General features: G+C 36.0%; 1 protein-coding gene across 3 annotated transcripts in view; it reads left to right on the top strand.

Annotated features, from left to right (window-relative positions):
• Positions 1-242: 242 nt before the first annotated feature.
• KYNU (kynureninase) overlaps positions 243-24,705 on the top strand; it is a 143,537-nt gene continuing 119,074 nt past the window's right edge. For all 3 annotated transcript variants that reach the window (XM_069066762.1, XM_069066761.1, XM_069066763.1), the window contains exons 1-2: positions 243-321; positions 12,896-13,081. In XM_069066762.1, coding sequence (XP_068922863.1) covers positions 12,913-13,081 — 169 coding nt within the window. In that variant the 5' untranslated portion in view covers positions 243-321; positions 12,896-12,912. The remainder of the gene's footprint in view (positions 322-12,895; positions 13,082-24,705) is intronic.

Below are 24,705 nucleotides of genomic sequence, written 5' to 3'. Positions count from 1 at the left end.
GTACAAAATTCCCATGATTCTACAAATTAGGTCTAGTCATCCTGAGTAAGACCTGACTTGGCCTGAACTCAGTTAAACTGTGAAATAGAAAGCTGACAGCACAATGAAAGGAAGTATTTTGCTTCGAATTTTGGCCCTGATACAAGGAACAGGAAAGGCATGATTGTTCATTTTTAGAATTAGGCAAGAGAGGAGGAACTTAAGGCAAAAAAAAAAAAAAAATCCCCTCAAAGGGTGGAGTCATGAGGAACTTGCTATATCAGTGTTCATTCTGGCAGAAGGTCCAGTGAAGCTCCTGGAACACACCAGAAGCCTGCTCAGGTGAGAATTACCTTATGATACCTAGCTATAACACATACACACCCACACACACTCACACACACACACACACACACAGAATTCTCATACTCATACAGATATTTGATGAAAATATATGTACAACTGCTTTGTAGAACAACCTCAAGTTTGTACTTCTTACCATCTCCCCAGAATCATTTGTGCACACTTGTTGTAGTGTGCCCTTTGTTCTCAAAACATAATATTGTTTAAAATATGGAACCAAATATAAGGACCTACATATATAAGGAATCACCCACATACTGGAGGTAGTTTTCCCTGAGATTTCTGAAGCCACTGAAAAACTCCAGTGAATTTTTAAAAAGAATAAACACTGGAGATATCCTGAACTCAATATTCTTAAAATGTCATTTCATGAGCCCATATATAGATAGATACAGTTAAGTAGCTTCTAAATTCTGACAGTAAAGTGAACCACCTCTAAAATAAACTTTATACTTTCAGTTCTGTTTATATTATGCCTGTTTAAAATAAATGGTTTTTATTTTTAGAAGTGAAATTGTTTAAGCATGAGACAAAATACCTTCCTTTTCATTTTCAGAAACAGTTGCCAGAAGGGAGTGTTTCTTTTTCTAAGTAGCAAGATAAGTTTTTCAAACTTCTCTTTGTGTCTACATTTATCTAATGACATTAGGTTGTACCAATAGTATCAGTCTCATTGTAGTTAGTATTATCTTAGTTTGGTGCTCAAATGTCCAGTGAATATAGCTATGAGTTGCTCAGTGGTCATAAGAACCTAATGCAAGTACTGCATCACTGAAAATTATTATCCTTTCAATATTTCTACTGAGCAGCACTTTGATTAGTATTCTAACAGGTTTTCTTTTTAATTGAATTTTCATATACCACTATTATAACATGCTTCGGTAGTTTGGTTTGAACATTTCTAAACTTTGAACTCTCAAACTAGATGTTATTTGCCCCTTTGACATGCTATGCTCAGCACTATGTAAACATTAACTGCTGCGTTACAGAGGTTATTCAAATAATTGGCTAATTTAACCTTAGAACTGTCAGTACAAGAAATAGGAGAAAATATAACAAATGTTTATTTAGTATTATGGCACTGACTCTTTAAATAAACCTTTGGTAGGGAAAGATCTTAACTTATAAAGTCATTGTATATACCATTATAGAACTACATTGGAAGAATTTCTGTTTCTATATGTGTATGTCTACATGTGTCTGTGTGTGCACACACACTTATTTTTTCCTTAAAGAGTTCAACTCTGGACTGGGAGTTAGGCGATCTGGGACCTAGTGTGTATACCTCATGCATTTACTAAGCACTGCCATTCATTTGCTATAGGATTTTGAATAGTAATTCTTCTTCTGTAAGCCTCAGTTTCCTCCTCTATTAAATGGGAATAATGGCAATACATTCCTTGTCTCCCTCATTGGAAGAACCAAATGAGAGATTATATATGAAAAATATATTTTGCAAACTATAAAATATTATGCAAGTACATTACTATAATTTGGAAGCAATAATCTAAAAAAAAATGCAAAAAACCCTTTGCAACTCTTAAAGCTGAGTTTATAACTCTCTCCTTTCCACCCCCAAGCCCAGCACACACACTTATGTATACAGTGAAAGATAATTTATTTAGAAGCAACATTAAGACTATTTTAGAGTTAAAGTTGAAAATCCAGGATGTTTAATGCCATGTTCTTCATTTATACAAGATAATTTAATAATTTAAAATGTCAACTATTAAATGGTTAATTTTTTTATATTCAATATTTTAAAATTTGGCCTTTGTTTCAAAAGAAAGATTCAACACTTACAACTGAATCAGAATCTCAGAGATTTAGATAGAGAAGGGGTCTTATGATATTACCTAACCCAATCTTTTCATTATGTAAATTAGGAAACTGAATCTCAGAGAAAGGTATCTCTCCTTCCAAGGAGATATAGGTAGTAGATACAAATAGTAAAGAGATGCAAATAGTAAAGATAGTTCAGATTTGAAGAAATGTCTGCCTCCACATTCTATGTTTTGTTTTTGTTTTTTCCATTGGTCAATCAATGAGAAGCAAATAGTTTCTTCTGAAAGACCTATGAGACTTGGGGAATCCATAATTTATTCCACTTTTGCATTTATTAGTACTTCTTTTTGGTCATTCCTGTGAATACATTAGTGGAGGACATACAGTGTGGGAATCACTTCCAATGATGTAGATCAATAACTCTTCTATAAGTTAGAGGTCTGAGGAAGCTGTCTTTCATGTTGAAAACTCAAATGATTTGCTCATGGTGGTGTGGGCTATATATATCAGAAATTATACTCGAACCCAGATTTTCCTGACTCCAAACCTGGCTCTTTATCTGCTCTGCCTTGTGCAATCAGGATACTTCTCACCAACTTCTTCCCATTGCTTCCTGTTGTTCTCTGGCCTCAACTAACATACATTTAATCCTTCCACATAACAACCCTTTAAATAACTGATATTGTGAACACTATAAGCCTACTCTTCTCCAACTTATACTTTTCTAGTTTCTTGAAATAATCCTTGAAGGGCATGGTCTTGAATCCCATCACTATTATGTTAGCCATTTTATGAGCACACTCCAGCTTTTCAACATTCTTCCTAAAATTTGGTTCCTGGAACCAAATATAACATTCCATATGTAGTATAACAAGCCCACGTTACAGTACAATTTACTTCCCAGATCGATTCATTCAGATTAAGATCATATTAGTTTTTATGGTTGCCATGTCACAGTATTGACTCAAGTTAAACTTTCAGTCTACTCATACACTAAATCTTTCTTCACAGGAAGTGTTTCCTACTCATACTGCCTCTATCTAATACTTGTTTAGTTGGCTTTTTGAATTTGCAAGGGACTTTATATTTGTATTATTAGATCTTTCCTCTAATTAGATTTTTATTAGATCATTCATCTTATTAGATTCAATCTATAGTCTAGTCTGTTGAGATATTTTCGTATATTGGTTCTATCAGTAATTAGCTTCTATTACATGCAGTTTCTTTTCTTCTCTAAATTTTATAAGTATGTCATAAAAGCTACAAATAGAAATGTTGAACAAAAAAAAGGACAGAATTTGGTGCCATTCCACTGACACCTCTATAGTCTGACATCAGTTCATTAATTACTATTCTTTTGATCCCGTCATTCAAATACAAATCCAATTAATTATACTATTATCTAGTCCACATCTCTCCAATTTGTCAACAAATATATCATGAAACATTGTCGAATATCTTGCCAAAATCCAGGTATGTTCTATCTATAGAACTTCTTGAAATATCAGTTTAATAACCCTGCAAAATAAGGAAATGATGCTAATCTGGCATAATGGGTTCTTTATGAACCTATGCTGGCTTCCAAGATCACTATTTCCTTTTCTAAATGTATAAGCCATTAATATATGAAAATTCGAAATCTACATTCTTCAAAGGAAATACAAATATGTATTTTAAACATAGGCGATCTTCCCCTTTCTCATGAAATATAAATTTTATATGGGGATTTGGCCTTTCAGGAACAGTTTTCTCCTCAAGTTTTATGAAACATTAATTATAGTATAGAGGGAAGGAAGGATAAAGAAACTGGTGTTCAGAACTGGGAGTAGAAACAGAACCAGAAATTTAGAAGGGCCTTTTAACATTTGGTGTGAATCTATTGTTTTATAAATGAGAAAACTAAGACCCTCAGAGATCCACAGAATCGTAAGATTTGAGATGAACTTAAAAGATAGGAAGAGAAAGAGGAAGAGAAGAATTAAAGTTCTGTAGACTAAATCCCATGATCCCCTATGTGTAAGAGAATCTTCAAAATGGGTTTGAAAGATGGGCACAATTTATACATTAGGAGACTATCTTCTTTGAAAAAGTGTTGTAATCCACAAGATGCCATACTATACCAGGAGGAGAAACACATGAATTAGAAGAGAGACACAGAAAAGGAGATTGGATAACCTGCCCTTAACAGGGTGGAGTAATTATGGTAAAGGCAGGGAGTAAGACTAGCCTTCCTAATTCAGGATACAATGTGACACTACATAATACCATTTCCATTCAGCATTTCTTCCTTTATGAACATGACTTCTAAGTGCAAAGCACAACAGAAAAAAATAACAAGGTATTAAGATATATTACAAATGCAGTAACAGAGAAATGTGAAAAAAGAATGGAATTGAATAAGTATTTATTATTTACTATATGCCAGGCACAGTGCTAAGTGTTTTACAAATATTTACACATATTATCTCATTTGAGGAATTTGATTCTCAAGAAATTATACATCCATGAGGGATGCAGAGTGAATTAAAAAAGGAACAAGTATAGGTATATATAGTCTGTTAGATGAAGAATAGAATTCAAAGGAGGGAAAAAAGAAAAAGGACAGAGTAAAGAAAAATTTATTAGAAAAGGGTGCCAGAAAATAATTGGCAGCTAGATGCCCCTGTGGATAGAGTGCTGGGTCTGGGGTCAAAAAGACTCATTTTCTTGAGTTCAAATCTGGTCTCAGACATGTACATTATGTGACCTAGATAAATCACTTAACTAACTCAGTTTCGTCACGTATAAAATGGCAAACCACTCCAGCATCTTTGCCAAGAAAACCCCAAATGGAGTTACAAAGAGTTTGACATGACTATAAAATGACTGAACAACAGCAAAAAAGTAATATAACAAAAACTAAGATTTTAGGCATAGGAGTTAATAGAGAGGAACAGATCAACCAATAAGCAAAATAAAGAAAAATAACTCAAGTAAATTCAAGGAATTTGTGATAGGCATTGATGGAAGGGGATAACAATAAAAACAAGAGAAATAACTGGAAGATCATAATGACCAAGAGCGACCTGGAAAAAAATTGAGAAAATGAGCCTCCCTCCCTTCATTACAGAGATAGGAAACTATGAATGTCTAATATTTCACATGTAGCACATCCTCTAGTCACTATTTTCCTCTATCTGTACCTGTCTTTGATATGACTCTATATCTGTTAAATAGATTTCCTCCTACTGTACCAACAAGTCTAATGGGTGGAGAGAAAAAATAAAGTCTGTTCTCTCCTCCGATGCCCTCCACTGTAGGAAAGAGTTATAGTCTACAGCTACAATGTGCTCTTGAAGTTTGCTTCTTCTGTATACTGGTCCAAAAAGCATGACTAAGACTCTCTAAACCAGGTGTGGAGAACCTGGGCCTCAAGACCACATGTGCCCCTCTAGGTCTTCAAATATGCTCCTTTGACTGAATCCAGACTTCACAGAACAAATCCCTAAAAGGAAGTTTAGATTCAGTCAGAGTCACACTTGAGGACCTAGAGAGCCATGTGTAGCCTCGAAGACACATGTTCCCCACCCTGCTCTAAATTGTTCACAAGATGTTTCTTGTGTGATGTCACATGCAGTAGCATAATACTTTCAAATTAAAGACTTATTCACCATTTGTTGTAGAGCTGCTGAAAAATTCCTTAACACCTACTTTATACTTTCTAATTACATTCTTCATCTTCTGTGAAGACAGTAATCTGAAGTAGGAGGGAAATTTCTTCCCTTAATTATATACTATCAAATATGATGAATCTTTTGGTTGATTTTGCTGATACTTTTTTCCTTTTTCTTGTTTATTCACTGTTGCAAGAGGTTTAATGGAGAGGGTGGGAAAGAAAGCTATATTGGGAAATGAATGTAACATATTAAAAAAAAAGACATCAATAATAAAGAAAGCATTTTCTTATTTCTTTTCCTAAAAGGAATTATCTGAATAATAAAGCTAAATAAAAACTATCATTGTATCACATTGTTGCTTTATTTTCTTCACACAAATTGTATTTATATCCCACATTAATCTAATTCATATGACTCTCTCTAACACTGCCTGACTACTTGGACCTGGATAATCTCATGATCCACTTCCAGGGCATTATCTACAGAAGACAGATTCAGATCAAAATTGCTTTTCTAAGTAGTCTTTGACACATATTGCTAATTGTTTATGTAATGAGGGTTTGGAGAAAGGTAGGCTGTCTGAGATGGCATCACCCATGTGGAAGATGTTAATGGACTGTCTTTGGGAGACTAGCAGATTGGAGAATGCACAGATATTCTGCCCTGGCCTACCACATGGCTGGCAGCACATTTTTTCCACTGGCTGGAGAGATGGAATTTTGAGCATCTTCCAAAGGCCTAACTCAGCATGCTAAGTCCTCCAGTCTCCTGAAAGCAGTCCCCTAGGGTTTTCATGTAGGTAATGGCATATTAAGTAATGTAGGTATGAGTTAAGCCCTTATTATCCTTAGTTTCTCTATTCTTCCTAATTAATCCCTACATCTAGAAGTTTCCTGAACTGTACCTTTTCTCCCCAAACTTCCCTCTCCCTATTGATATTTTTTTAATTCAAGCTTTTCCCTACAACTCCTGATTGTCCAGTTATACTTTTTTATTGCTCTAACAAGAAATGCTCTCTTTCATGCTTCTTTCCAATATTCTCCTAGTTTATGGATATTGATATGCTTGGCATTAATTGGAACATCATTAGACAGGGCTATGTCTATGGTTCCATCTATCAAGAAATCACATGGTCATGTGATTGGTCCATCCAATGGTCAGCCCATTAGACAACTCTCATTGTTATGATCTTGACAAGGGCAATTATGGTTTTTACCTAGACGGCAAAGTCTATGGCACAGTGCACAGAGCACTGGGCCTGGAGTCAGGTGGAACTGAGTTTATAAGCAGCTTCAGACCCCAGTGTGACTTTGGGCAAATCATTTAACCCATTTGCTTCAGTTTCCTCACCTGTAAGATGGGAATAATAATATCACCAACCTCCCAGGTTTGTTGAGATCAAACGAGTTAATATTTGTAAAGTGCCTGGCATATAGTAAGTGGCATATAAATCTTAACTATTATTATTATTTCAGCTCTAGTACTTTAGGTTTATAGTTTAGAAATTAATGAATTAACCTCAAAGTTTTTGTTTAGAAATGAATTTATTAGAAAGCTGAAAAGCTTTAATTTAGAAATTATTGGTCAGGTTCCCTGGGCACCTTTTAAAGGGAGAGGAGAAATTTCCAGGAGGATGACTGGAATAACCAGGATATCGATTAATCATAACAGAGCATTTCTATACCACTTCTATGCTCCAGGCACTGTGCTAAAGTGCTGTACAACCATTATTTCATCAGATCCCAAACCTGCCCAGCCCTCTGGCCCAACAATCTCAGAGAGAGCCTGTATGTGGATTGCAATTTCATTGATGGGGGAACTTCCAGTCAGGAAATTCCCTCCCTCGAGGTCCACTTGGCACTATCGAGTCCTCAGGGTGACCCTGGCTCGGGCTGCTCCCCACATTCCTACGATGAGAAAACTTTGGTTTCCTTGGGTCGGTGTAGAACATGCTTTCCACTCATCCCGGCTGCACCAGGAAAGGCTCGACTCCACCCACCCATCCAGGAGGAGAAAGAAACAGGCCTAGAGCCCTGTGCCTGACCTTTGACCCTCAATCCCACTCTCTTTTTTTTTCATTTTTCAAATGCTTTAACTACTGATTTACATCATTCATTTCCACCAGATTTTGAGTTACAAATTTTCTCCCTGTTTTTCCCCTACCTACCCCCTAAAATAGCAGTCCCACAGGATATGCCCTCCTCCAACCATATCTTCTCCCATACCCCTTTCTACCTTTCCAGTAGGGTATGGTGCATCTCTATGTCCCAGTGCCTATATATATTATTTCCCAATTACAAGTAAAATACTATTAATAATAGTGTATATATATTTAAACATTTAATTTAAAACTTTGAATTAAAGATTCATTCCCTTCATCCCTTGTCACCCATCATTACTGGGAAGATAAGCAGTTCAGTATAGGTTTTACATGTGTAGCTAATGCAAAATAATAACACAGTAGATATATTGTAAAAGACTGACTATATTTCCCTCCCTCCTATCCCAACTCCCACTTACTCTATTCTCTACTTTGATACCTTCCCTTTTTAAAAGTGGATGTTTTCAACTTCCCTCCCCCCCAGCCTGCCCTCCCTTCCATCATCCCCTCTCATTTCCTTCCCACCTACTCTCCTGTAGGGTAAGATACCCTATTTAGTGTGTATTTCATTCCCTCTCCAAGCCAAATTCAGTGAGAATAAGGTTGTCCCATTCCCTTTTGCCCTCCTATTCTTTCACTCCATTGTAACCATTTTCCCTTGCCTCTTCTTTATGATAGTTTACCCCATTCTGTCTCTCCCCTTCTCCTCTCATTATATTCCTCTCTCACCTCTTAATTTCACCTTTTAAGTATCATCCCTTCCTGTTAAATTGGTCCTGTGCCCTCTATATATGTATACCTATAAACGTATATACACACATTCACATATGTATTCATATGCCATATACCCTCATATATAGACATATATAGATTTCTATTCCCTTCAACTATTTTCATACTGACAAAAGTTTCATCAGTTACAATTATTGTTTTCCCATGTAGGAATGTTAATAGTTCAACTTTGATAAGTTCCTTATGATTTCTTTTCCCTGTTTACCTTCTCATGCTTCTTTTGCTTCTTATATGTGAATGTGAAATTTTCTTTTCAACTCTGGCTTTTTCGTCAAGAATGCTTGAAAGTCCTCTATTCCACTGAATGACCGTATTTTCCCCTGAAACATGAAACCCATATTATCTATGGGTAATATGTCTATTCCCATATTAGCTGTATATGGGTTCTTTCTCCTTTGCTTGCTCTGTTTTTAAATTATTTTTTTTAGTTTTTAACATTCATTTCCTCAAGATTTTGCGTTACAAATTTTCTCCCCATCTTCCCCCTACCCTCACTCCAAGATGCTTGCTTATTTTTTAGAGAAAAAATTAGCATCTTGTTATTGTAATCACCTCTAGTCCTATGATGTGGGTGATGCTACCACTGGCCTCAGGTCCTTCTTTCTGTTATTTTTTAAGCTTTGTCCGGGGCCCAACTTAAGCACTCCTTTCCCCCTCCAAGCCACAGACAGATAGGACCACTAGGCACAATATTCTGGAAATATTCTTGCTCCTTGTGTACCCTCCATTGGCTGTAACCTTCAGTTCTCCCCTCTGACCTGGAAGTGAAACCAAGAGTTCAGCTCTCCTGTAAGGGCCCACAGCCTGCATTACTCCCACCCCAATGCATCTCCACTCACCTTGGTATGCTGGTTCCTTCTCAGCTTCACATATAGCCTGGGACTCTCTCAGTAGCATAGCTGGACCTGGAGTTCCTGAGCAGCAGAGGGGCCTTCAACCTTCCCCTGCTCATATGTCTGACCCCACACCCTGTTTTTGAGGTGAGAATTCCCATATCTGAGGTGGAGGATGCCTCCCAACCCAGCTGCCCCTAGGGGTAGTTGTTTGTTGCTTCAGTTGAAACCAGGTCTTCTCTAGTTGTACCAGAAGAACCACTGCCCTGCCCCAACTCTTGTTTATTTTTGACACTCTACATTCACCATGAGGCACTATTTTATTTTGTTTGCGGAGGAAATGTAAAAAGCTTGGAATTTTCTGACCTACTGCCCCATCTTCTCAGAATCCCCTCCCTCTATTCATTTAAAAGAGAAATGAAAAAAAAAGAACATTTTCCTGTACACAGAAGAACATAAGAGAGGATCCAATGTACAAAAACAAATTTCCATTTGAAGAAAACCTGTATAGAGGGCAGCTGGGTGACATAGTGAATAGAGCACTGACCCTGGAGTCAGGAACACCTGAGTTCAAATCTGGCCTCAGACACTTAACACTTACTAGCCATGTGACCTTGGGCAAGTCACTTAACTCCAATTGCCTTGCCTCCTCCCCCCCAAAAAAACCATATATAATAAATACTATACATTGTTTTCAAAGCTTCCCAGGTTTTCTTTGCTTCCTTGTAGGTTTTTTGTTCTGTGCCGTGCAATTTTTAATTCATTTTTTCTGTTTCTACTCTTCCCACTCCCTACCCTTCCTACCCTAAAGAAGGCTACAGTTAAATGTTGATATATGTGTGTGTATTATATACATATACACACATATCTATAAATGCACACATATAAACTCATACACACATATATGACCATATTGTGCATATTTCTAATTTTTCATATTTTTCTCTGAAGGTGGATAGCATCTGCCTTCATAGGTCCAAGTCTTTCCATGTTTTTCTAAATCAACTAGCTCCACCACAACAGTATTCCAACATAATCATGTTCTAAGAAATTGTCTTTGAAAGTTTTTTTTTTCCGAATTTTCTGCATTCCTTCTATTCTTGGCTATATTGGTATTTATATAAGAAATGTTTTATTTAAAACAATTTAAATCATCCACTTTACATTTCAACAATGCTCTTAGCCTTATAATATATTTAAGGTCCAATACTGCTGACTCTACTTCCTTTACATGTCTTTTCCTTGGTTTCTTTGAAATTCCTGCCCTGTTGTGCTTCCAGATGAACTTTGCTACTGTTTTTTTCTAACTAAGATATACATATATATATATATATATGAATTTAATTGGAATGGCATTGAATAAATGTATTAGTTAGTTAAAATTGCCTAGCACAAATTAAGAATGCAATGTCTATATAGGAACTTCAAAAATAAGCACCATAAAATAGATTTCAACATATGCCCTACAAATTAATAGTCTTAAGTTTGAGGAAGAAGGAATTTTGAGACATTCTTCAGACTGAGACTAAAACTTAGGTTTCTATCTTCTCTTTAATAAGCTACATATGAAAATTTTTCTAAACAAAGTAGAGAAGAAAGAAATTTCATTTGAATTTATGCCCTTTAGGATAGTTTTCATTTTCTCTCTCAAGGTAATAATTTGAGAAAAGGTAGATGAATATAGGCTCAAGTTAAAATCTATTTTCTAGGAGAGTAGCATGTATTTACTTCTAGCTTCTCTATGCCAAAAATATTGTTGGAAGATTTGAAATGTTACCTGTATTTGTGAAAGGTGAGAAGTTTTCTAGCTTTTACTTGACTAAAGAAGAAATACAAGGGAAAAAAAGGCAATGAAGTTGGAGTCAGGAAAAACTTGGTATTGAAAGCTATTTTGGGTGGCTAGGTGGTGCAGTAAATAGAGCACTGGCCCTGGAGTCAGGAGGACCCGAGTTCAAATCTGGCCTCAAACACTTAACACAAAACTAGCCTTGTGACCTTGGGCAAGTCACTTAACCCCAATTGCCCTACCTTCTCCCCTCCAAAAAGCAAAAAGAAAAAAAAATCTAAAAATTTTCTAATATTCTTGCTAACTGTGTAACTCAGAGCAATTAATTTAAGCTTTACTTCATTCATCTATAAAATGCAGATAATGAAAATATCTTGGTTACATAGTTATTGTAAAAATTGAGTATATGTAAATTGCCTTGTAAACCTCAAAATACTACATAAGTATCATCATTTCCATCATTATTGATTTAACTCTTCAGAAGAGTCTATGATAATATGTTGTCTCTTAGCTTGGGAGCAACCCAAGCAATGCGAAGTTTGTAATTGTACCTTAAAAAAGATGATGAGCAAACAAATTTCAAAGAATGCATCCACATCATCAAAATAAATGATTCAATTAGCAAATATTTCTTAAAGACCTAATGGATTTAATCCTCTGTGCTAGTGGCTGAGGACATAGATATATGCTGGAAGATAATAGGATATAGAATTAGAGAGGCCTTGCTGAAAGGTCAAATAGGGAAAAGATATGCAAAAGTGATTCTGATATAAAGGAAAACGATAAAAGTGCAAGAGAGGTCCAGCCAAGGGGCTTCAAGAAATTTGGAAAGGAAGAGGTAACATTCACCAGGAGGATTCAAGGAAGATTTCCTTGTGGAAATGCTACTGAGTCTGGACTTTATGAAATGGAGACTTAAATAGGGAAGGGGTATAAATTCCATGCAGAAGAGACTGTACAAATACAAAAAGATGGGAGACTGAAGCATAGGAAAAAAGGATGGAGAGAGAACTTCTTGTAAGATAAGAATCTGTGAAACTGGAGCAGTATGAATTAAGTCTGGGAAGGCAGAATGGGTTCAAATTATAGAGTGTTTTCAAAGCATTATTTTTATTTTGAAAAGCAATGGGGCGCCCCTGAAGGTTTTTGAGTAAAGGAGTAGCATAATGAGGGTGGTACACCAGGAAAATTATTTAGGAAACAGTGTGAAGGATAGAACAGAGAGGGAGCAAATTAGAGGCAGAAACTAGAGCTGGAAGCCTGATGAAGGCTATTAAAAGAGTCTGGGTGAGAAGAAAGCAGACCCTGAACACAGGTGGTGCCCATGGAAACTGAGAGAAGGGAATAGAGATATTGACAAGGCAAAAATAATATGAGTTGGTAAATATTTGGATTCATGGAATGAAGGTTCAGTATCAATGTCAGTGAATGGTTACTATATTTAAAGACTACCAGAAGAATATAAAATCATATCTTGCTTGGTTTGATTCTCTTGTCTAAAATCTAAGATCAATTCATTCTCAGATCAGGATAAAAGTTGTTTTTGTGATTATGCTTGCTAATGAATAGTGGTATTTTATTTTCTTTTCCCTATTTATAGGTGATATTGACATAAAAATGAATTCTACTTCTGATGAGTTACCAGCGAGGACTCTGGAGCGCATTGCCTCTCAGCTTGGCTGCAGCCTGACCGACGAGAAGCTTGCTTTATACCTGGATGAGCAGGATGAGTTAAAACACTTCCAAGAATGTTTCCATATTCCCAAAATGAAGGATCTACCTTTAAGTGAGAAACGCAATCAATGGAGAATTTTTTATCTTCTGCATAAGCTCATTATCATGCATAAACTGGGGAAAGATTTGTGATTTCTTCAGCATAGAGAGCTCTCAGTATGGGAATACTTTCCACCACTGCAGATTACAGTTCTGTGTGACTCAGGAGATGAATACTAGGGGAACATAGAGGAACATAGAGGGTAAATGACTTGCACAGGATCATATTGATTGTAAGTGTGGCAATTTAACCCAGATCTTCCTGATTTAAAGTCCAGTTCTCCTTCTAATGTACCACATTTCCTTAGAGTTTAACACAGAACCTTGGAAAATATTAAAACGTTGTATGATAGATCCATTGCAACCAGATCTGAGAGCAGCAGGCCTCTAGTGCAACTAACTAAATCAACCTATCAGTCTATCCCAGCCCCAAATGCTTTATGTTCAAATTTCTCTTTTGAGTAATATTCTAAAGCATAGTACTTACAAAGTGCTTATGCTGTCACTTATCTTCTTTGAACAATATAGTGGCTGATTGAAAATTATAGGCAGACACATTTTCTTGTAATGGATTTAGACTGTGATGTCTTTAAGTACTTATAGCTCAAAGCAATTACTTTCAATACAACACATTTTAGCATCTCCTATTTGGTTTACTCAGTTGATGGTAGTTTGTATTTTAAGTGAATTTCATTCTGGTACCTGCAGCTTCTGTTGAGAGAGGGGATATGTGATTATATGTTTCTTCATGTGATGAGGGTGCAGGAAGTACAGATATACTAGAGAATACAGAAAAGATGATGTCTTGGAAATGATCTCAAAAAAATCAACATTTTCTAAGAGACTAGCAGTGACATTGGTTATGGGAACATCTCCTTAAAAAACAATATATAGGAAACATAAGGACTTATTTTTCTTTTCTTTTCTTTTTTAAAGCAATAGGGGTTAAGTAACTTGCTCAAGGTTAAACAACCAGTTATTTCTGGGTGTGGTGCTGAGTATCGGAGCCCAGATTTGATCCCCAGGTGATCCCGACACTGGAGCTGGTGCTCTTAGTCGCAGAGCCACCTGGCCGCCACTAGGGCTTATTTTTCATACTTGATCTTATTTAACTTTATATCAATGAAAAATACTGCATAGATTTAATTGAATTCTATGCCAAAAGTGCTGATTTCAATAGATATAATAGTGGGCATTTCCCATTTTCTCAAGACTGATGTAGATACAAATTTGTAGGCCCCAAGTAAGGAAGGGTTTTTAGATAAGGGGTATTATTTAACCTGATAGGGTAATGAAGTTAAGTAAAATGAAAAAGCTGCCAGGGACTATTATTTCATAAAGGATATTACTCTCTTATTTTAACTTTAATTCTAACTTTGCTATCCTTGGTGATATAAAATAATCGTTAGTAGTTTGGAATTATGTTTTTGGATCATTTAGAAGTAGAAATTTATTTTTGTGTTGTAAGCAAGTGTATTGATTTCATAATTTCTAAGATTCTTCTAGTTCTAAAATTCTGAATTCTATGACTAAATTTCTCATTGAACTAATTCACATTGTTTATCATCTAATGAATGTAAAGCACTTAGCACAATGCTTGACACATAGTAAGCACTACATAAATGTTCGTTACCATTACTATTACTGCTACTTCTACTACTCCATTTTTAGGAACTTCTGTTTGAAATAATTGAATGTGTAAACTAGTAAGAACTGGAAGGAAAGGAATTTTGAAATCACTAAGGAATATCATACAAATTCTAGGTAGTACGAGTTTTATTGAATTAGATCTTTCCTTGTTCCCCTCTCTCCTTTCAGATTTTTCCCTTGGAACTTTTTTTTGGAAAATGAAGCCTTCATGTCTTTCTTCAACACTATAAAATAGAGGTGTCAAACTCGCTGTTGGCCATAGGCAGCCTATGAAACTTCCCTGAGGCCAGAATCAGATTAAAATGTAATCGGAAAATGTTTTTCAAAATAAATAAATTAAATAAAAATATAATACAACATGTTAATTTGTTGTCTTCTAAGTCAATGTGACCCACCAAGATCCTTTCTATAGTATGACAACAATGCTTGAGAAGACACTAAAGAAAGTAACTTTGTTTTACTATGTGATTTCATGTCTTCTTAAGTTTTTGCCATTTTTTGTTTTTTTGTTTTGTAAAATGTCAAAAACAAGAGCTATGGGGCAGGTAGGTGGTCCAGTGGATAGAATACAAACTAGAGTCAGAAGGATTTGAGTTAAAATCTAGCCTCAGGCAGTTATTAGCAGTGTGACTCTGGGCAAGTTACTTAACCCTGATCCCCCCCCCCCACACACACACACACAAACACGGTTCCTAAATTTCAGCCCTTTGTCCTTAAAACAAAAATTTCAAAATTATGAATAATTTCAATTATTAAATCCAAAATCACTATTTGGATAATCTATATTTTAAATTTGTTTCACCTGATGTAATTTTATGATCAATTCAGATTGTGCACAATGTATCACCTTTTTCCTAAACTAACAAAATGTATTTAGAAGCATAAGAACCTAAAAAGAATTTCATATATTTTAATTTTCCTTAAAATTCATTGTGATTTTTTAAAGGGAGAGGCAGAGAGGAAGCTTGAGCAATTTAAAGGATTATTTTTATAACCATTACAAATTTTCCAGAAACTTATCTGTACTTACACATTTGTTTTCTCACAAACTGCTTTGTTGATTGCAATCTGAACATACTATCCAGGAAAAAGCTGCACAGAAAGGAGTTTTAAGATCATTGCTTCTTTCTATTTTTGACTAAGCCACTAGAAAAAATCTTTTTTTTCCATATTCTTAGCTTCTATTACTCATCCCTTTATGAGGAAGGAGTAAGTCAGGTAAATGATGAGTTTAAGGAAACAAGCCAGAATGGATCTGTCTGAGAGATGCTAGACATCCCCATTTTCTATTTCTCTAACCCTGACCTCTTTTCTGACAAGGCATCCACCAAGATTTCTACCTCTACCTCCAATTCAATATGGGTAAAACTAAGGTTGCTATCTTTTCCTCTAAAACTGCATCCTCTTCTAACTTAAGCCAGTATCTATCCAGTTTCTCACGTTTGAAATTTCGATGTTCTGTCTTTTCTATGCCCCTGTTCTTCATCTTTCATATTGATACCCCATATACTGAATCCTTTTATTAAGTCCTATCAATTCTGTCACTTTTCTTTGTTTTCTCATCTTTCTTTCCATTGTCTCCCTCACCACACACACACACACCCCCAGTATATACTATCATTATTACATATCTGGGTTACTATAGTAGCACCTATACTCTTTCCCCAATTTAATTTATCATTCATATGCCTGATTGTATTTTTTTTTGAGGGAGAAGGCTGGGCAATTGGGGTTGTGACTTTCCCAAGGTCACATGGATAGTAAGTATTAAGTGTCTGAGGCCGTATTTGAAATCAGGTCCTCCTGACTCCAGTCCCAGTGCTCTATTCACTGCACCACCTAGCCACCCCCTGATTGTCTTTATGCATAGATGTGGCCATTTATTTAGCTGTTAAGCAATTTTTAAGCACTATGATCTGCCAGGCACCATCAGGTGTTAAGGCTAGGGAAGGGGATAGGGCTAAGATCTGTGCTACTTGATATAGGGAAAACTCACATGAGAAAATTCCCTTTACCGATACAGCTTGGCCCCTTATCTATAACTTAGAGAGAGCATTGATTGGTTAAGTGACCTACATAGTCATACAGCTGTGAGAGGCAGCATTGGAAGATAGTTCTCTATCCATTATCCCACACTTCCTCTTGATGCAAGGAATAAACAGGCAAAAAGAAAACCATCTCTGTCTGCTAGGAGCTTACATTATACTAGGAAGAAGTAACATATACAAAGACAAGTCAGTCAACTAGCATTTTTAAGTACTTACTATGTGCCAGGTATTGTGCTGAATAGTAGGTACACAGCAATAAAAATGGAGACAAATCAAAAGTGATTCCCTGCTCTCAAGGAGCTTACAGCCTATTGGGGGAGACAAAATGCAAAAAAAAACTATGTTTAAACAGAACATATACAGTATAAATTTAAGATCAACAGATGCCTTAGGAAATAGGAGGAAAGTTTTCTTATGAATGTTGGGACTTTAGCCAAGACTTGAATTAAGCCAGGGAAGTTAGAAGGCTGAGATGAGGAGGTAGGGAGTTCCAGGTGTGGGGGACAGCCTGTGAAATGCTTGGAGTTGAACGATAGTGTTGTGTCTGAGGAAAAGAAAGGAATCCAGTGTCACTGGATACAAGAATACCTGGGGAAGGTACAAGATGTAAAAAGACTTAAAAGCTAGGAAGGGCCCAAGTAATGCAGTTTTTTTTAATTTTTATTAGTCAAGTAAATGCAAAATAGTTTTCTGGGAATCCCACTGAGAACCAAAGGAATCAAAGGTCTCTTTTTTTGGAGGTAGTACTTGAACAGAATGATCCTTAAGGGATACTAGAGATTTTAAGAAATGGAAGTAAGGAGAGAGGGCGTTCTAGTTAATAAATAAGGATTTATTAATTGCCTACTCTGTCCCAGGCAGTGTTAGGTACTAATTATACAATGATAAAAATGAAATGTTCACTACCCTCAAAAAGCACCGTCATTCTGTAGACAGGGAGACAACATGTGCACAGGTAAGTTTGCACAAAATAAATACAAGGTTGTCTTGGGTGGGAGTTGAGGCACTAACAGCTGGAGGCAATCAGAAAAGGCTCTATGTAGGAAGTGGTGTTTGATTTGAAACTATGGTTTCTGAGGAGTGGATGGAGATGAGAAGACAATACATTCTAGGCACAGGGGATAACCAGGGCAAAGACCCAGAGACTGGATTAAGGAACAGCACGGTCAGTTTGGCTGAACTTTAGTAAGTGTGTGAAGGGGAATGAGTTGAAAAGGTACGTTAGAGACAAATTGTAAAGATCTTTAAGTACTGAACAGAGAGGTTTGTATTTAATCCTAAAGGAATTTTGATATGACTGGAGCTTTTTGATCAAGTGAGTGACATGCTCATACCCATGTTTTAGAATTAACTCGCCCAATAGTTACAAAGCCAATATATGTTAGGGCAAGACTTGAACCTATGGTCTTCTTTGCTTTAAGGGTATTCTCTTTACACTATACTACATAACATCTCAATGTTGGGGATAAACAAGACAAGAATAAAACTGTTTCTGCTCTACTTGGCACTTATAAAGAGGATAAATTAAAGAAAGAAAATACTTAAGATAAGGATATTAATTAGGAGGTCATTATAATAGCCCTAAGGGGAGCTTATGATGATGATATGAGGTTCTTTGAATCAGGAGAAGGAAAAAATAAAATAGAATCGTCAAGACTTGGCAAATGATTGAATATATGAGGTGAGGGAAATCAAGGTATCATACCATTCCCTACTAGCTATTATCTTTTCTTACCTTCCTGATTAAATTCATTGAGAAAGCCATTTTAGACAAGATGCCCCCACTTCCTATCCTATCACTAAATCCTCTACACTCTAGCTTCTAACTCATCATTCAACTGAAACTGCTTTCTTCCAAGTAACCACTTGCCAAATCTAATAGCATTTCTCAAACCTCATCCTTTTTGACCTTTCCATAGCCTTTTATACTGTCAATCACCATCTTCTCTTAGACACAATCTCCCCTGAATTTTCATCAGTACTCTTTCCTGTTTCCCTTCCTACCTGTCTATTTCCTCCCAGTCTTCTTTGCTGGATCATATTCTATGCCATACCTGTCAACAATGGATGTCCTTCAAAGATCTGTTCTTGGAACTTTTCTCTTTTCCCTCTATATCATGAGTTCTTAACCTTGGGTCCGTGAACTTCAAAACATTTTGACAATTGAATTACAATATTATTTGTTTCTTTTGTAATCATATGTCCTTTATCTTATGCATGTAAAGATCTTATTCTGAGCAGGGTTCTGTAGGTTTTACCAAACTAAAAGAGGGGTCCATGACACACAAAAAGTTTAAGGACCCTTGTAATGGAAATGCAGATTTGAAGATCTTCCCTGCCCCTAGGCTAAAGTGCACCTGGAGCCTGGGGTGGGAGGCTTGTTTTTCAGTAGATACTTCTTGATTGGCCAGTGGGTCCAGAAGGTTGTTACATTCTCCGAGCCAGGAGAAGGCTATATAAGCCCTGATGTGAGGCTTTGTTTTGGGGGCTCACTTTGAGAAGTGTTCTGTGATTTGATCTGTATTCTGGGAAGCCGTTGTCCAGGTCCCCCCTCCCCCCCCCCCGGCTTTGAAAAGCCCAGATGTGGAAACCCAGATGTTGACTGGGTATGGATGTAATGGTTGGACAGTTTGGAAATCTGTCTACTAGATCTGTTTCTGTCTTGATAATTCTGTCTGTGTACTTTGAAGTTCGGGGTGCTGACCTTTTCCCCTGAACAAGGTAAACGATATATGGTCTGACTGATTAAAGTAAGCTTGTTAACCCATTTTGAGTTGCTTTCCTTTATCAAAGCAGATCCAAGAACCTGTGTGAGCAGCCACCCTGGGGATGCCAGAGTGCTTGTTGCTACAATCCCCTTCCATCATATGTCATATGGTGATCTTATCAGATCTTGGGGTTCAGTTATCTCTATGTAGATGACTCCCCGGTCTATGTGTGTAGAAGCAGCTGGTGGTGCTCACTGTCCCTGGAGTCAGTCCCCTGAGTTCAAATACAGCCTCAGACATTAACTCATTTTGTAACCCTGGGCAAGTCACTCAAAGTCTGTTTGCCTCAGATTCCTCAACTGTAAAAATGTAGATAATTACATCATCTATCGTGCAGGATTGTTGTGAGGATAAGAGAATATTTGTAACGTTTGGCACTAGTAATATATGTATAAATGCTTATTCCCTTCTCCTTCCATCTCTCATCTCCTTTTCCAATTATAATTGGAATCCATATGGATTCCATTATAGCTTAGTTCCCTTTCCAATAATAAACTTCCTTTAGATCATTACAAATTGGATGTCATGTAAACATCTCAAACTGAATATTTTCAAAACAGAACTCATTATCTTCTCCTACAAACCTCTTCTTCCCAACTTTCCTATTGCTACTGATGTTGAGGGAGCAACCATCCTCCCAGTTAATAAAGTTTGCAACCTCAGTGTCATCTTTAACTCCTCACTTGAACTCTCAACACATATCCAATCCCCAATTTTGTCATTTTTGCCCTTATAACATCTCTACTATACATTCCCTTCTTTCTGCTCACATAGGCACCACCACATTAGAGACTTTCATCATGTCTTACACGGACTATCATGGCAGACTACTAATTAGTCTTCTTGTTTTAAGACTCCAATCCAGCATCTACTCATCTGTCAAAGTGATTTTTACTACTAGTCTGACCATTGAACCACCTACTCAATTAACCTAGGTAGCAGTTGTTTTTTACCTCTGAGATCAAATTAAAAAAAAAATTTTGGGGGGTGGCATTTAAAGCCCTCTATAACCTCACCTCTTTCTTATACAAGGTTAATTGTTGTTCCTCATATATAACAATCTATTTCCTGAGTGTGTGTACATATATATGGAGAGAGAGACCATTCCCCTTCCTGAAATGTTGCCCCTTCTTACCTCTGCCTCCGAGCTTCCCTTTCTCTTTAAAAAAAAAAATCTTTATTTCATTACATTTTTTCCTAAATACATGTAAAAACTTTTAACAGTCTTTTTTTTTTAATTTTGAGTTCAAAATTTCCCCTTTTCTCCCACCCTCCCTACACTTTGAGAAGGCAAACAATTTGATTTCAGTTATAGACATAACCTCATGAAAAATGTATTTCCATTTTAGTCATTACAAAAGAAAATGCAAACAAAATTTTTAAAAATGTTTTTAAAAATTATGCTTTAATCCTCATTCAGAGTTCATCTGTTCTCCTTGGATGTAGATAGCAATTTTCATCTTGGGTCCTTGAAGTTATCTTAGATCCTTTTCTCTTTCATAATTGATCATCCTTACAGTATTTTTATTATTGTCTACAATGTTCTACTGGTTTTGCTTATTTCATTTTACATGATTTCATTCAAGTCTTCCCAGGTTTTTCTGAACCATCCTGCTTGTCATTTCTTATAGCACAATCCTCTCAGATGCAGCCTTCTTCAGGAGGTCTTTCCTAGTCTTCTCTAATTCCTTTTGAATTTAAAATTTATTCACTTTTTAAACATAATTGCAAAATAGTTGAATTAATTTAAAGCTTCACCAACACAGTATTAATGTATCAGTACACAAAAACCTAGTTACTATTTACTATTCACATCTTTTGTTCGCTTACCTAATTTTTTAAGCATGATGCAAATCACTGGGGTTGCTTTGATTTACATTTCTCTTATAATTTGGAGCATTTTTTATTTGTTTAATAGTTTGACATTCTTATGTTTTTCAATAATTTGTTTATTTTTAGTTTTCAACATTCATTTCCACAAGATTTTGAGTTACAAATTTTCTTCTCATCTTTCCCCTATCCCTCACTCCAAAATAGCAATTCTAATGAATACCCATTCCCCCAATCTGTCCTCTCTTATAACCTTCCCCATACCCTCTCTAACTTTTTAGTAAGGCGAGATGGATTTCTATACACCAGTGCCTGTATATCTTATTTCCCAGTTGCAGGTAAAAAAAATTGCATATACATACATATACATTTTAACATTTGATTTTTAAAATTTTGATTTATAGATTCTTCCCTTCTTCCCTCATCACCACCCCTACTGGGAGGACAAGCAATTCAATATAGGCTATTGTATTAATAGTGTAGTTAAACAAAACTTTTCCATAGTAGATGTATTGTGAAAGAATGACTGCCTATATTTCTCTCCATTCTATCCTGCTCCCCACTTATACTTTTTTTCTACTTTGACCAAGTCCCTTTTCAAAAGAATGTACTTCTAACTACCCCCCCCAAAATCTGTCTTCCCTTCTATGATCCTCACTCTTATCCTCTTCCCCCTTACTTTCCTGTAGGGTAAGATACACAATTTAGTGTGTATATTATTCCCTCCTTAAGCCAAATATAATGAGAGTAAGGTTGACTCATTCCCTTTCACATTCCTGTTCTTCCCCTCCATTGTAACAGTTTTCTCCTGCCTCTTTAATAAGAGGTAATTTACCCTATTCTGTCTCTCCCTATCTTCTCTCATTATATTCCTCTCTCACCTCTTAATTTTATTTTTTTAGATATCATCCCTTCCTATTCAACTAATCCTGTGCCCTCTGTCTATGTATACATGTATACATACATGCACACACTCACATATGTATTTATACATACATATACCCTCCTATATAAACATATATATACATATATATGCATATATATATATATTCCCATCAACTATCCTTATACTGAAAAAAGTCTTAGGAGTTACAATTATCATTTTACCATGTAGGAATATAATTAATTCAATTTTAATAAATTCCTTATGATTTCTTTTCCCTCTTTACCTTCTCATGCTTCTCTTGCTTCTTGTATTTGAAAGTAAAATTTTCTATTCAACTCTAGTTTTTCATCAAGCTTACTTGAAAGTCCTCTATTTCACTGAATGACCACATTTTTTCCCTGAAACATGATTCACAATTTTGCTGGGTAGGTGATTCTTTGTTTTAATCCTAGCTCCTTTGACCTCTGGAATATCATATTCCAGACCCTTAAGATCCCTTAATGTAGAAGCTGCTGGATCTTGTGTTATCCTGATTGTGTTTCTATGATATTCAAATTGTTTCTTCCTGGCTGCTTGTAATATTTTCCCTTTGACCTGGAAACTCTGGAATTTGGCTATGATATTCCTAGGAGTTTTCTTTTTTGGGATCTTTATCAAGAGTATTGGTGAATTCTGTGAAATTCTATTTTGCCCTCTGGTTCTAAAATATGAGGGCAATTTTCCTTGAGAATTTCTTGCAGGATGATTTCTAGGTTCTTTTCCTTATCATGGTTTTCAGGTAGCCCAATAATTTTTAAATTATCTCTCCTGGATCTATTTTTCAGGTCAGTGGTTTTTCCAATGAGATATTTCACATTGCCTCCTATTTTGTCACTTGTTTGAATCTATTTTATAGTATCTTGGTTTCTCCTAAAGTCATTAGCTTCCATTTGTGCCAATCTAATTTTGAAGGAATTATTCTCTTCAGTGAGTTTTTGAAATTCCTTTTCCATCTGGCAAATCAGCTTTTTAAGGCATTCTTGTCCTCGTTGCCTTTTTGGGCCTCTTTTGCCATTTGAGTTAGTCTGTTTTTTAAGGTATTATTTTCTACAGTCAGGTTATTGACTCTCTTTTCATGATTTTCTTGCATCATTCCCATTTCTCTTCCCAATTTTTCCTCCACTTCTCTTACTTGATTTTCAGAATCCTTCTTGAGCTCCTCCATGGCCTGTAACCAATTCATATTTTTCTTGGAAGCTTTTGGTGCATGAGTTATGACTTTGCTGTCTTTCTCCTGTTCCATGCTTTGATCCTTTTTGTCCCCAAAAAAGGAATCTAAGGTTTGATTGCTGTGTTTGCTTTGCTTCCTCTGCTTGTTCATGGGTTGAAAACTCTGGAAACCACTACAGCTACTGGTGATCCACTCTCTTGAAGTCTGCTCTGGCTACTGCCTCCCTGTGGCTAAAACCACAAGGTTCACTTGGGACTGTGCTAGGCTCCCAGCATGCTTTGATGAACCCTTCATGTTGGCCTGTCAGGCTACCTTCACTGGGAGACCTGTTTCTCTCTGTCACTTTGTGAGTTCTGTAGCTTTAAAATTTGTTTAGAGTCATATTTTATAGGTATTTGAGGTGGTTTTCAGACATTCTTATTTTTGGGAACAATGTATTATTCATGTCCTCTGACCTCTTAACCACTTGAAAATGGTTCTTGGCTTTACATTATTTTTTCTATTTTATTTAATTTTTCAGTTAACTTGCATTTATTTTCTTTATCTCCCCTCACTCTTCTATTTAAAAGAAAAACAAATCCTTATAACAGATATGCATAGTCAAGCAAACCAAATTCCAACTCTACTAATGTCCAAAAGCATGTTTTACTCTCCATCTAGAGTCTGTCACCTTCTTTAAGACATGCACAGCATAGAATATCTCTAGATGTATTCTCTGGAATAGAGGCATCAAACTGAAAGTTTCAGGATGTCTGGTAAAACTCCCCTGGGGCCAGAAACATATTAAAATATAATTGGAAAGTGTTTAACTAAATAAAAAAATACAATACTGCATAGAAAATGTTTATTTGTGATTTTCTAAATCAAAATACTTCTTTTTGTGTTTGACTCCACTGCTTTAAAACCATGATTGGTATTTGCATTTACCAGAAATCTTGTCTTCCAAAGTTCTTTCTCATTATACTGTTGTTGTTGTTATACAAGTCATTCTGATTCTCCTCTCTTCATTCTGTATCAACTCACACAATTTTTCCTAGGTTTCTCAGAACCCATCCCTTGTCTACCATTTCTTACAGATTGTTTTCTATTTATATTTATATGCCATAATTTTTTCTGCCCTTCTCCAACCTTATGAAGTTTTTATTTATTCCCTATATATCTTGGATATCCTTCCTTGGAGCTATATGATACAAATATATTTTTCCCCATGGTTCAGATTCATTTATTCTAGTTATATTAATTAGG

The sequence above is a fragment of the Petaurus breviceps genome, unplaced genomic scaffold, assembly GCF_028583685.1.
Source record: "Petaurus breviceps papuanus isolate PSGF00001 unplaced genomic scaffold, PetGlider_PUasm1.0 90723, whole genome shotgun sequence".
Lineage (NCBI taxonomy): Eukaryota > Metazoa > Chordata > Mammalia > Diprotodontia > Petauridae > Petaurus > Petaurus breviceps.
Note: the sequence above shows the minus strand (reverse complement) of the source record. Positions and strands in the feature narration are given on the sequence as shown.